The sequence below is a fragment of the Falco punctatus genome (assembly GCF_963210335.1).
Source record: "Falco punctatus genome assembly, chromosome: 3".
NCBI classification, from domain to species: Eukaryota; Metazoa; Chordata; class Aves; order Falconiformes; family Falconidae; genus Falco; species Falco punctatus.
Window position 1 is genome coordinate 89,298,592 of NC_137582.1, and position 14,142 is coordinate 89,312,733.

General features: G+C 38.7%; 1 protein-coding gene across 2 annotated transcripts in view; it reads left to right on the forward strand.

The window, feature by feature from the left end:
* Positions 1-14,142, forward strand: part of LOC308060886 (cadherin-6) — a 129,755-nt gene that overhangs the window by 54,275 nt on the left and 61,338 nt on the right. Inside the window, exon 2 of one of the 2 annotated variants that reach the window (XM_080380141.1) lies at positions 1,250-1,606. In XM_080380141.1, coding sequence (XP_080236267.1) covers positions 1,379-1,606 — 228 coding nt within the window. In that variant the 5' untranslated portion in view covers positions 1,250-1,378. Of the gene's footprint in view, positions 1,607-14,142 lie in introns of both variants that reach the window. The other variant, XM_080380142.1, reaches the window with a different exon arrangement.

Sequence of the window (14,142 nt, forward strand, 5' to 3'; positions counted from 1 at the left end):
AAACTGCTGCATTGAATTTTAAGCTGGTTCAGAATTATTGTTTTCTGAACAGAATATGGAGGGGGGAACAAACTTAACTTAAAAGAATCTATGCAAAACTGAATGAAATTTAATGAAATTATCCTTCTCGAAAAGTATGGATCTGTTTGGACTAAAAAATTAACAAAGTCTTTATTAAACATATATGTTGTGGACTGTTTCTGTCAAGTAATTCTGATTTCTTCACATTATAAAACATTCCGAAGCTGTTCATTAGGCATTTTGCATGACTGATTACCTGAGACTCGTAGTACCATTTCTTCTTCCTGAAGAGAAGCTTTCAATGTTTTTTAAAAAACAGAACTGGCTTCGCTACACTGTGGTACTTTATGTGTAGCTTTTTTCATGATGAAACCCATGCAATCTTCAGAGACAGGGATCATTTTCATAATTATCTTGTAGGTGCACATATATTTAGTATTAATAATGATATTATTAATATATACTATATACTAGGAAGCAGTACCTAGTAAGAACCCACAGATAGCAATGAAATAGCTGATTTTTTAATTATTATTATTTTAGAAGTTACTAATTAAAGCATTTACATATATAACTTGGTATTTAAAGTTCCACAACTTGGTACAAAACTCTGGCAGTAGGTAACTGAGAAAACCAAAATGTCCACTGAAGTTCCTACACAGTATCAAACAGGTCTAGTATGTGGGAGATATTGACAAATATGCACATTTATTTCACTAACCTGTTTACTTGTCCCCACCTAAATGAAGCCAAAGGCAAAACTCCTTAAATGTGAGGGGGAAATCCTGGAGTTCTCTAAGTCCAGGCTCTTCAGCCCATAACTATAGCAACAGAATACTTCCTGGGAAGACAGGTGTACTCTTGCTAGCCCTTCTTCGATGTAATAAGATAACCTCATCAAGATCCCCAGTCAGAAACTGAGCAGTTACATCCCAAAGTTCGGGCAGTAAAAAAGAGAAATGCCTGGTTTGCCTTAGTTGATGAATGAAATTAAATTGAGTTAAGGGGGGGGACCCCCCAAAACCCCCAAATATCGCAACTCCTTCCTCCTATTCAATATAGATCCCCCCAGATTATTTGAAGGACCACGTGCAACATTTTGAACCAGAAACAGTCCAGATTTTCAACAATCGCTATTACTCTTCTACTTTTTTTGGACTTGTTTACTGTAGTCATGAATGTTAAGTACCTTTGAAAAAGCTCAAAAATTTGTTGTTTTTCTTTTCAGAGATCCTTTGAGACTGCAAAGACTATTTGAAGAAGGAAGACGGCATGAGATTGGATTCAGTGCAGTAAAGTAGGTTAGTTTGAGGACAAGACAAAAAGTGGTTATTTAGATTTTTCTTGTGTTGCCGTGATGAGAACTTACCATTGCTTCTGGCTGCTATTTTGGGCTGGTCAGCCCCACCAAAGTTTCTTAACTTCATTATCCAGAAGGACTAGTGGCTTTGCAGAAAAGGAAAAGATTTTGGTATTGTCTGGAAGCAGCAGACAAGACCCCCATCGTTCCAAAAGGAGCTGGATGTGGAATCAGTTCTTTTTATTGGAGGAATACACAGGAACTGACTACCAATATGTTGGCAAGGTAAGATTCTTTCATACATATCTATGTTTTGATTTTAGAAGCACTGGAAAGCCAGCAATAGCAAGTAGGTAAGAACGACTCCTGCTACAACGTTTAGTTCACCTTCCTGTCTGCTGAGCTTCTGCTGAGGAGTAATTCAGTGGAAAGGTTAGTGCACTTCAGCTTCAAATTATAATCAACAACAGGAAGTTCCTCATTTAACCAGCAAGTGCCATAGCCAATCATGCAGAATTATATTAAAGATTTTTCTTTTCATTTTTGCCTGGAAATAATGCAGCTTAATTACAGAGTTGTCTAGGCCAGATTTTTAGCTTTAAAATGTAATACGCATTTTCCCTCATGCGCATTAACTTTCCTAGAGTCAAACTGTATAAACCAGAAGAGGTTTTGATCTGAGGTATCTGGGAATCACAGTGCTGGTATTTTGGTGAGGGTTCTTTTTACCCAGAAAAAGGTCATAATTTCCCGTTTTATCCCCCACTGCACACAACAATATTGCAGCCATTTTCTGACAAGGTTTTGTGGTGCCACTGAGGACTCTATGACATGACCTTAATATCATGAGCCATGCTATTACAAAGAGTTGAAGCACACTGTGCTTATACACTAAGAAGCAACAGGCAGCTGAGCATTTCTAAGCTCAAAGCCTGCTGACAGAAGAGGGTCTGTAAATAAATAAATAAATAGAAATAATAATAACAATAGTAGTCATAATAAGAACCACAACAATAATAAAAAAATAACAGCTTAACTCTGAGAATATCCACCTCCCTGAGCAGCAGACCCCCATGTAGGTAAATATGCAAATTGCAGAGCTAATGCACTGTGGTAAGTCTAGAGAGAATCTATACTGCCCATGGTACCATAGTCTATAGGAGTTTCTCTTGCAGAATTCAGAAATTGTGCTATTGATGATGACATTCGAAGCAGAAACAATACAGCTTAGTTTTCCAAACTGAAATAGGATTATGCCTAATCTAGTTTGATCTCTCAAGCCTCTTAGCAAAGGCTGCAGGTCACAGTGGTTTGACATTTTATCTCCCTCTGAAAGTCTCTGAGAATTCCCATGAGAGATGGTGGCTGCTTTTCTTGCCTGCCAATCAACTGTCAGTCAAAGCTGGATGTGACACCCCTCTCCTGCTAGATGGCTGCAAGGCATGATTCAAATGAAGAGCTACTCAGATGGTGTAGTACTCTTAGAGCTCTGACCAGGATAATCAGTATTCATGAAGGGTACCGTTGAGCCCAATCTACAGGAAAAAGCCAAAGGCAGAGAGTCCTCAGAAAGGGGAAGTAGAGAAGGAAGATAAGAAGGTAATAAAAAAGCCAGAAGAGAGTAAGAGGGAAGAGCTAGAAAGATGGAGGTGGAAGGAGAGGAAATCAGAAGAGGAATCCAGATAGAGGAGGGTAAAGTGACATCAAATGGGAGTAGAGAATAGGACCTGGGAGAAAAAGTTTAGCTAAAGAGAGGACAAATAGGAACAGAAGATGAGACAGTGAAGGGGGGTGAGTGTGTGTAAGAAATATGGAGTCAAGGAAAAAACAAAAAACAACCACAAATTGAAAGACAGCAGTTTTCCATGCACTCTCCTTTTTCACAGTTTATTCTGGGAGTGTGAGATTAATGGGGATCCCTTCTCCGTATATAAAGTATGTGGTCCTAAGGTGAGTCTTACAGCCTGTAATTTTCACTGTGAATTTTTACATTAGACCTGCTCAGCCCTAAGTCCCCATTCTCCCCACTGCAGAGTTAGAGCAGAAGCTATTGGCTTCAGAGGGACTGATGGGGGAGTGAATATTCCTGTAGGATGAGTTTGCTGAGAAACAGTTAAAAAATGGTCTAGTTGGACCAGAAAACAAAAAAAAGTTTAAACTGGAGTCATTGAAGAGAAAGAAATGTGGATGTTATTTTTAAAAGTTGTTCTACTATTGGTACTTTAATACACTTCCTATTACAAAGCGTAGAAACAACACATAATGTATAAATGTCATTGATTCTGTGTTGCTGGGCTGTTCACAAGTGGCCTTTCACATGTCTTTCAAATGCCAGAACTGCTCACACCCTTGTAATTGAACAATTAGCCAGGAGGCATGGAAGAGCAGCCATTTATTATTAGACAAAGTTGAGTATTGGTGTGAGGATAAATTATAGAAACAGCTGAATGTCTCCAAATTGAGGTAACCAGACAATTTAACTGAGCAATTAAACTTGATTGGTGTGGGCAAATGAGGATAATGAACATATTTATGAAACATATTTTTTCTCAGAGAACTAAATGTTAACCTTAAATATGAACCGAAAGTGGTAAGAATATTTGGTTATAGTCTTTTTATTCTCTTCTATCATAAAGGAATGTGAACAAGAAAATCTTTTAAAACAATAGCAATATATGTATGTAAAGGGCAGCTGTGCTTACAACTTACTGTGTAAGCAGTCAGACCTGGATCTTCTGGGTTTTTTTGTTTAGTGCTTAAAGCTGGTGGGCATTAACATCATAATTATTAAAAAATTACTCCATATAAGCTACAAGAAAAAGAATCATTTACTCAGGTTGGGTTTACTTTTTTCTTCTCATTTGTTAAAATCTGTTTAATTCAAACATCTATATCAAAATTTGAGATACAAGAAGTCTGTTGTGAAAGAGTCTAACAGTGGTATTTCTATAAACTTCCTGAATTACAGTTGCAAAATCCTGTAACTGTTTATACTACAGAAAACCACATTTATACCATAACAGTCTTAGAGAGAAGGGGAAGAAAAGTGGGAACATATTCAGATTTGAGATAAATGAGGAAGGTAATCTGTCTGAAGATAGAGCTCAAGGCAGTACTGAAGACAACACTGAAGCATCATCCAAGTCATGGACCAGAGCACTACTGTGCTCTGTACCCTCTATACTCCATATCCAATGAATGCAAATGTTTTCCATCTTTAAGGAGATAATTGCCTAAGCACACACAAAACAAGGTAGCCCTTTTTTGGTACCCATGGGTAGTCAGCTATTAAAAAGTGCTCCCTAGTTTTGTATGCCACACACTTTACTGTCAGCCCAAATATGCTTCTGTTTCACACTGGACAAGAATATGTGGCTGCCAACGAGAAGCTCCCAGTGTTATCAATACCAGTTTATTGTATGCTATGGCTTTGACACCAGATCCATCATTTTATTATTCAGTTCTTGTATTCCTGAATTTCATTCCTGTATATTCATGAAATAAAGCCTTTTAAAAAGAGTAGAAATTCACACGTCCAGTCTTGGTTAGTCTCAGGCATAATAATATAAGAAACTTGCAGAAAACTTATAGAGTGGAATTATTCATTTCACTGCTGAATAACTTGTGAACTACAGCTATTCATTGAAGTGTGATTGATGGGCACAGTGACATTTTAACCTGAAGATATCTTTTCTTCTGGTTCAGAAATTATGGCACTTGGCAGGGACTCAGTCCCAAAATAAAATAAAAGGATTACATGAGCATCAAAGTAGAAAAGTGCCCTGCATTACTACCTAGCAAAAATTTGCAACATTTGAGTCAGGTTTTAAAAGAGACCTAGTTGTACCTGTGGCTGCTTAGCACAATTTTAAAGGGTGGGGGTGAATGCATCTCTAAATCACAGGTAAACAATGGAGTGGTAGTGTAGCTGTATGTAGGAATATGTGCTACACTCCCTAGAGGTCTTCAGACAGTCCTGGGCAAAAGAGTGAAAAAAATCTGCCTTTTCCAAGAATATACTCAAAGGTATAGTTCCTATTTGTATGCACTTGATATCTTTGCATGGCTGTCCTATTGGCTACATCAAATCTATGTACTGGCGTCACTGACTGGTCTTGTTAGAGCACACACCTACAAATTACTTTTAACATAAAGGGATAGGATGCCACTTTCTTTTAGACTAAAGGAAGATCTGAACAAGTCTTAAATCTTACTCATTAACCCAGAAACAGCTTCTGGCAGCCTGCAGTGGAAAGAAGCAACTTGCTTTCCTGACAACAGGCAGAACTGTGGAATGGTTTTGTCACACACTCTCTGTCTGGCCCTAAAAGGAAACTTCCAGGCATACTTTTCATTTTTGGTGGTCTTATTGATGTTCACACAGCTCAAGCAGTATGCTCGCCTGGAAGCTATCTGATGTTACTACCTGTACAACCTATTATAAACAATCATCATCTGCTGACAACTCCATTTTTCAAGGAAGATAAAGTCAAAGTCCTGCTGCTATGTGGCTTGGCAAAGCAGAAAGGATATGGCATTACTGTAGGTAAAACCAGAATCCTTTGTTTGGTGTTGAAAGAACCACTGGGAAAGATAAATTCCCCTCTGTCAATAATGGTATAAGGTACCATTGATCCTGCTTTGGAGGAGGAGATGATGAACTAAATGGTATCACAGTATAGTTTCAGTACTGGTTTCCTTTCTGTTGCCTGATTTTACTTCTGGCTACAGCTATTCTGAAGGCAAGCAAAACCGTTCCTTGCAGTGTATGTCACCAGAAGCAAATCAAACAAAAGGTAGAATCTTTCCAAACCACTGCAAGTAGTGGGACCAAGTCACATACTGAGACAAAAATATCCAGTTGTGAGTGCATACAAGGGGCTATTCAAACAAGGAAAATTATTGTCATGCATTTTCAGTATTTGAGGCAGTAATGGATCACATTAATAGTTAAAAGGTATTATACTTTGATTGGATGATGTGATAACTAGCAAGAGAAAGCTTCACTTTCTCTCAGATCTTTAGTACGCTAACATTCTGTACTTACCATCAAAACTTTTTTCCCCCAAAAAAGCAAAATGTGAAAAGTCAGACTAAAATGACTCTTCCCATCTGCACTTTTAACATTCTTTATGGAGTTCTATGCAAACATTTGCTCAGTATTTGTTTTGTTTATCTTTTAACTTACATTACAATATACACTTGATACCTTCAGTTTCTGATTCCAAACACAGTGACTATTTGTTATCTTTACAAGGCCTGAAATTCAAAGTTCCACTTGTGACTTCTATTTATTCAGGGAGTCTACTCAAAACAGTTTTCAACTTGTTTTGACTCTGAGAATACCCTTCCTACTGGTCTGGATTCTGCACTCTGCTTCCCAGAGAATTGTCAGCCCAAGAGCCAGGCTTTAAGTCTCTGAATGACCTCTCAGTTCTGAACAACTTCTGAGCTTGAAGTGGGTTATAGCAAAACCAAAGACAGCTATCAGTCATCCCGAGGTTGCATCAGTCAATCTGAGGTACTCTGTGGGTTGCAGCGCTACCCACAGTGTACACAAAGCTCTGGGCTGGACCCCTCTCCCTGGCTTGTCCTCAATGGTCTTCTTCCACAGCTAAATGTGTAAATGAAATTTGACTTTACGCTGTGCCTCTCAGAGGACCTCCACACCCTTTCCCAGGCAGAAGGAGGAGGACTAAAGTTTTACACCTTTCCAGATGTAGGCTCCCTCCAGCGCAGCATCTGTGTGAGGGTCCTGTGGTCCTCAGGGAGCACTAACAGCTCTCTGCACTGCTCTCCGCAAGGAACATGTCTCTTAGCAGGGAATAGGGTGTTTGTGGGCCATTTATGGCACTCCTGCCCCTGCTCCTGACAAGGAAGTGACAGGGCCCTTTACATGTACTAATACTAGTTAATTGCAAACATATGTTTAACTCTGCGGTGAAAGAAGCATTACCACCAGCCTTTTACACATAAGGAAACTGATGTACAGGGAAGTTAAATGACCTTATACACAGCTAAAAGTCCAAAATGTCTAAACCAAGATTTAAAAATAAAAAATAAAAATCAGAGTTCTTAGCCCTTTCTCTCCTCCCCTGTTTAAATGATTAGGTCACCAGCTTCCTGCTTCAATAGGCTGAATACTTGTCATTCTCTTAAAAGGTAGAACAAATGCCGTGGCACATCTGCACTTCCTTTATTCCTCATCCATCAGTCATATTTTATGTTCCACCACTTGACTTTCCCAAGTGCCCTTCATTCCTATATTGAATTGCACACACATACACACACTTGTCTTATATTCCTCTTTGAAAGATTTACTGGCACTGATAGAAGTTCTCTGTACTGTCGGTCTCTGTGGAATAGAGATAACTCTGAAATGAGGGACAGTTGAGAGGTTAGAGGCCCAGGATGACAATCCAGAAACAGCTTGCAGACTTTAAACCGTCATATGGGAGCTAAGAAAGGAGATAATGAGAAATGGGTGGGCTGGGCAAGAATGTTATTCAAAAAATGAAAAGGCAGGAAATATAGCATGGTTAAAGTTTACGATCATCGTAATTGTGAATCTACTTGGCATTATCCTTGTATCCAAATATATTACACAATATAAGAGCCTTACAACCATCTGTTTCAAACATACCACTTTTCCTACATTATGGCACATGATGGTACTTACAGTGTAATGGTACATAACCTCCTCCCCTTCTTCCCATTATAGCTAAAGAAGCAAGCAAATCCTGGGACCCTCAAGCCAATATTTCTATTAATTCTTATTTTTCTTTTTTTGTGCCCTGAACTAAACATATTTTTTTTCTATATGCTAATGGTCTGCTCATACCAGTGCTTACATTTTTGGGCCATGTCTTTTCACAGATCATCCTGTCCTACTCTTGTTAGCAATCTGCATGTCTTCCTGAACTGTGTGCCCCTAGACTTCTAGCTATAAAAAAACAGCTGAACACATTAATCTTCCTACCCAGGGAGAGACTGCAGGTGAAGTTCATGCTTTATTTTGGGTTACTTAGATCACTGGTCTTTGAAGCTGTGATTACATTTTCTTATTTGTTTATGTAACACAGTAAAGTCTTCACTATAAAGCTGCAGTGTCATGAATATAGAACTTGCAGGATAGCAACGGCTTAAAAAAAATCCCTCTTTCAGGCTCAAGACAAAGAACCATTGTTACTCCATGTTACTCCACCATTTGTTGTTTACAGTCAGCTTACCAATAATATTAAACCATAAAGCTTAGAGAAAACTCTTTATTAAGTGAAACTCATATTGTTTTAAACTCCTTTTCTTTTGCTGCCATTTCCCTCACTGGTGAACATAGGTTCACAGGGGGACAGCAGCAGATTGAGAACTGTGGCCAGTCAGTGTAGCATTTCAAAACACAAACTGAAAATGTGTTGTGATGTGAATACCTACTGTTGATCCATATGCGCTAATGCAGGCTGTAGCTTGCTTTCACCATTAATGGGGTGAAACAAACCTCAGCATGCACTTGCAAGTACTTCAGGATTCAGTGAAGCTTGTAGTTATCATGAAAGTCTGAGGTGGCAGATGAAGGAAAGGAAAGAATCACCCTCTGGAAGGAAATGAGAAAAAAAAAAAATCAATCCTTTCTTCTATTCTAATTTCACAAAAAAAAACCCCGACACAACAATAAAGGTTGTAAAGAAATAAAACACTGAGTGCGCTGGGAGTTAAAAATGTACGTTAAAGGAAAAGTGGAAAAACAGATCAGCAAATGTTCATGCTAGAACTGTAATTCCTACTGTTTTCTTTTCAGAGTTGTTTATCTTAGAGTCAAAGCATTCACTGAAGCCTGCAGTCCTTCTATCCCCAACTTGCGAATGCTGTGCTGTACAAAGCAGGGCTCCAGAAGAGATCAGCTGGAATGGCCTCTCTGTATAAGAATATCATCTATCTGCACTATTTCTTACTTGTCTCTTTGTGAAACATCAAACAATATTTCACCATTAGATGTCTATTGCAACAAATAAAGTTTTACTGCCCCACACAGGATCATACAATGATCATTCAGTCATCTTTAGCATGTTTTTCAGCTTTGTCCATACTATATCTTCATGTTGGAAGGCAACATCTGGTTAAGTCATTTGTACAACTATTGTGTTTAGCATCTTATTATTAATGGAAGGTTACATTGCCCCTGAAAGACAGAACTAAACCATATAACTGTACCTTTGGCTCTATGACATTCTTCCTTCTACCTAGCAGCCCTTGCAATCAAGCTGATGGGGCACCAGCAAAGGATTTAAAGGGCATGCAAACAGAGGTGTCAGAGCATTCATAATGTCTTTCCATTCCATGCTCTTTCTCTGGTTTTACACATTTCAGGTCAGTTGCTTAAAGCTGCTTACAACTGCTAAAATTCTTCATAGAATGTCCTGTACACATAGAGAGTAACAACTGACAAGGCAGTTGTAGGCGAATAGTTAATGCCCTGTGGATGAAAACTCTTGTGTGTGCATACATGGTGATTGTAAACTGGTGTGAGCTTGGTTCTCATGCTACTTCCAAGTAACAAAGCCTGTCAGGATCTACACCATTCACCTGGTAAAGCCACGTCATCCAAATATCTACATCAAATATCTAAAATTACCTACAGAAATTACTTTATGAAAAAAATATTTTTGATTATTTAGATTGAAAGGATCATACCAAGTATATGCGCTTCAGAGAGAATTTTCTTCTTTCATGAATACTAGATATGTTATCATTGGGAGAGCATAGTCACAAGTACTCTCACCAAAAGAATTCCAGGCTCTCCAGTCAAAATGAACCCACATTCCTAGACAGGCGATCTTGGATCCTGAACAATTACCTGAAGCCTGGGACTGAATATTACTCCTGCCAGATAGAATCACAGAATACTTAAGGCTGGAAGAAACCCCTAGAGTCTATCTGGTCTAACTCCCTCCTCAAAGCAGGTCCAATTAGAGCAAGTTGCTCAGGTCAACGTCTAGTCAAGTTCTGTATATTTCCAGGGATGAAGATTCCACAACTTCTCTGGGCACTTATTTCAGTACTTAACCATCTCTCCTTTCTTTTTTTCCTTCTTTTTTTCCCCCCTCCTAGTATCTAATAAAAATTTCCGTCATTGCAACTTGCGTCTATTTCCTCTCATCCTGTCACTGCCTTCTCTACACCCTCCTGATAACCATAAACAAGAAGCCTCCTCTTCTTAATTCTAAACAAAACCTTTTCTCTCCTCTTCTCATATATCATATGCTCAAGCCCCCCTAACCCTCTTGGTGATCCTTCCGTAAATTCAATGCAATATGTTAGTGTCTTGTACAGAGGAAGGGCAATACTAGATGCAGTACTGCAGTTGTATTCTCACAAACTCTGAATGGAGGGGAATGATCAATAACCTCAATCAACAGGCTATATTTCTGCTAAAACAAACTGGTTGGATTTCTTCTCAGCAAGGACACACTGCTGATTCATGTTCAATTTCCTGTCTACCAGAATGCCCAGATACTTCACTGCAAAACTGTTTTCTCTCCAGTCTGTAGTGCTGCAAAGGATTATTCTTGACTTTGCATGTGCCTGTGCTGAACTTTGAGGTTTCCATCAGTCCATTTCTCCAGGATGTTCAGGGCCCTCCAGGTAGCAGCTCTACCTTCTCAGTATTGAAAGTGCTTCAGTCCATCTTTTTATGATTTGCAAAACTGCTGAGGGTGTATTCCATCATCTGAGTCATTAATAAAGGTATCAAGCCACATTGGCCCCCAGTATCAACCCCTGAAGAACTTCACTAGTTATCAGCTACCAGATCAGACGTACCACAGATCACAACCCTTTGAGCTTGACTATCAAAACAATATTCCACCCACCTTGTTGGACATTTTTCCAGTCCATATCTCACTGATTTGTCTCTCAGGGTACTATGGGAGACTATGTCAAAGGCCTTGCTAAAGTCATGCAATATCCACTACTCTCTACTTGTCCACAGTGCAATCCATGCCATCATGGAAGGCAATCAGGTTAGTTAAGCATGATTTTCCACTTTTAAATCTGTGTTGGTTGTTCCAAATCATCTTGTTTTCCTTCGTGTACTTGAATTTAGCTTCCAAGTGGATTTGCTTTATGCCCTTGCCTGGAGCTGAGGTATAGCTGGAGAGTCCCTAGGTCCCAGATCCTTCTTCTTGCCTTACTTTAGGATGGCTGTGACTTACCCTATTTTCAGAATTTAAGAACTTTCCCCAATGACTATGACTTTTCAGACATTATAGAGAAAAAAACCCATTTCATCACCATCCCTAGATGCAGCCAATATTGTCCTACTGAGTTTGTCCAATTTACTTGAAAGGCTCCTAATTTATTGGTTTTTGTCTGCTGTGGAAAATGCTTCACTCCACCAGAATTTTCTGCTAGGCTCAAGGATCTTTGGGGCCTGTGGGCAAATTGCACTTTCATACCCTTGAGCATTTTTTCTTTATTCATGAGTAATGGGTCCAACATGATGCATCCTCTGGTCAACTCATCAATCACCTGGGTCAAGAAATTGTCATATGTTTGCATACAGACATATTACCTATCCGGCAAACATCAGAATGATCAAAGTCACCCATGAGTACTGGCCTACAATCACAGGGTTTCCTCCATCAGTCTAAAGAAGGCTTCATCTACTTCATTTCTTTGAACAGGCAGTCTGTAGCAGATGCCTACCATGATGTCTTGTGTGGGTCTGTCCTCTTATTCACAAGTTCTTGATTGATTTGTCACCTGTTTCAAGGCAAAACTCCATGTATTTGAGCTGATCTTGTGTTAATCCACCTCCTTGCCTTCCTGGCCTGGCCTTTCTAAAGGGCCTACCTACATCCTTCTGTTGCAGCATTCAAGTCATGCAAGCCTTCCCTCCACATACACTTTGAGGAACCCTCATTTGAAAGAAAAATCTACTTAATGGCAGCCTTGTCTAAGGTTCCTAGTTGAGCAACCTTCCTCAAGACTGTCCTGTTGAAATTTAAATGTGCAGCCTCTTAGATTGTGTACCTGCTGTCTTTCACAAATCCTTATCTGCTTACAGAACACAAACTTTTGTTTAGAAATAAGGTTGGGGAACATGATAGTATGGAGATATTTTTCCTTTCCCCAGCTTCTGAACTGTAAAAATAGATGATCCAGGCATGCAAATAGATTAAAGACTCAACTAAACCTGTGGACATGAATTAATTTCCTTCTTGTTAAGTCTTCATTTAAATCTGAATATGGGTTCTCATTTGTATTAGTGTTTGTCTATATCCTCCCTTTTCCATCCCCCTACTTTCCTCCCTGCCACACACACTTTTACGTAGCATATAAAATTCATACACATATTTCAGGATTTGATTGTCAGCGTCAAGTGCTCAGAATATCAAAGGGTCACCTTTGTCAGTAAGCAAAGGATGAGCATTTGCTTTCAAGCGCATCCATCAGGGAGTAGTCAGAAGCTGTTACTTGCTGAAGAAGCCTGATGTTTTATTCAACTATATTCCAGAAAAAAAACATTTCTGTATATTGGGCCAAGGGGTTTTTTGTTTTATTTTTTTCCTAGTTCATCTTTAAGACATATTTTCCCCTACTCCCACAGGAGAATAGAGGTTTACAATGAATTAGAAATGTACTTATTCATATACCTTAATTAAGGTGCTGTATTTGCCTACCATATAATTTTGAGGCATTTTTGAAAGTCTATGAGTCCAAAGAAAACATTTTCTCGGTGATGAAATGGATAATTCTGACCACTGATAAAGAGGAAATAACCGTCCCTGGGTAAATTCCCTAAAAAATCAAAGGCAATCAAAGCTGGGCATATAATAGAGACTGATTTCACTAACTATATCTCACATAATTTAGAGACTAAGGGACATGTATTAAAACAAATTATTACTTATAAGTGCATGTTTGTTGAATGTACTCTTTTCTGAAAAAAAAAAAATGTTCTCTTAAAGTCAGTAGAATACCTGCTGTCATCTACTACTATGCGAGTTCCCCGTTTGAATGAGTAATGCAGTACAGGACAGAAGTCCCACTATAGTCAGTTGAAGATCTTCAAATTAACTGAAAAATACTTAGATAAAACCAACAAAGGTATTCCACTGTAAAATGGCTGGGTGCACAAAAAACCTCATATGATTATTTTTTCCTGTGTAATTTTTAAAAGATTATATATCTATATATATATATATATGGACCTTTTGGCTCAGTATCTTTTCTTGCAAAAAAGGAAAATGGGACATAGTTTATATATTAATTAGTAAGCTTAAAAAGTACAGGTACATTAATGATGCTGTAAGTACCTTTTCACCTGTCTTTCAGATACAAAGATATCAGGATATTGAAACTATTTTGCTCTGACTTGAAAAAAAGCTATAAGGAAAGTTGCTGCTCTTGAATTGTATGCACAATTCTTATTGAAAAATGGAGGTTTAGGGGAGACATTTCCCAGGGAGACACGCATCCCTTTAGAGACTCAGTGTATTCCTGCTGAAAATTATTACAAGCTAGGCACTTAATTTTCCTTAACCCCACAGCTCACCTGGTGGAAATGAATGCATGTGTATTCCTTTTCACTTTACCACAGAGTATGTCTTAAGATACCTCAAACTGTTACTTGAAGTAATATAGCCAGCCCCAGGGTGCAGAAACTCCCCCATCTACCCCATCCCTTAGGCAGCCTGTGATGACAGTAACCTTCAGCTGGTGGATAATAACAAATACCTGAGAGCAATTCAATTTCCTTGCATTGTGGCTAGATTAGGAATAGGCTATTCCCCCAACCTCTAAATTCAGCGGGCTGTAGCAAA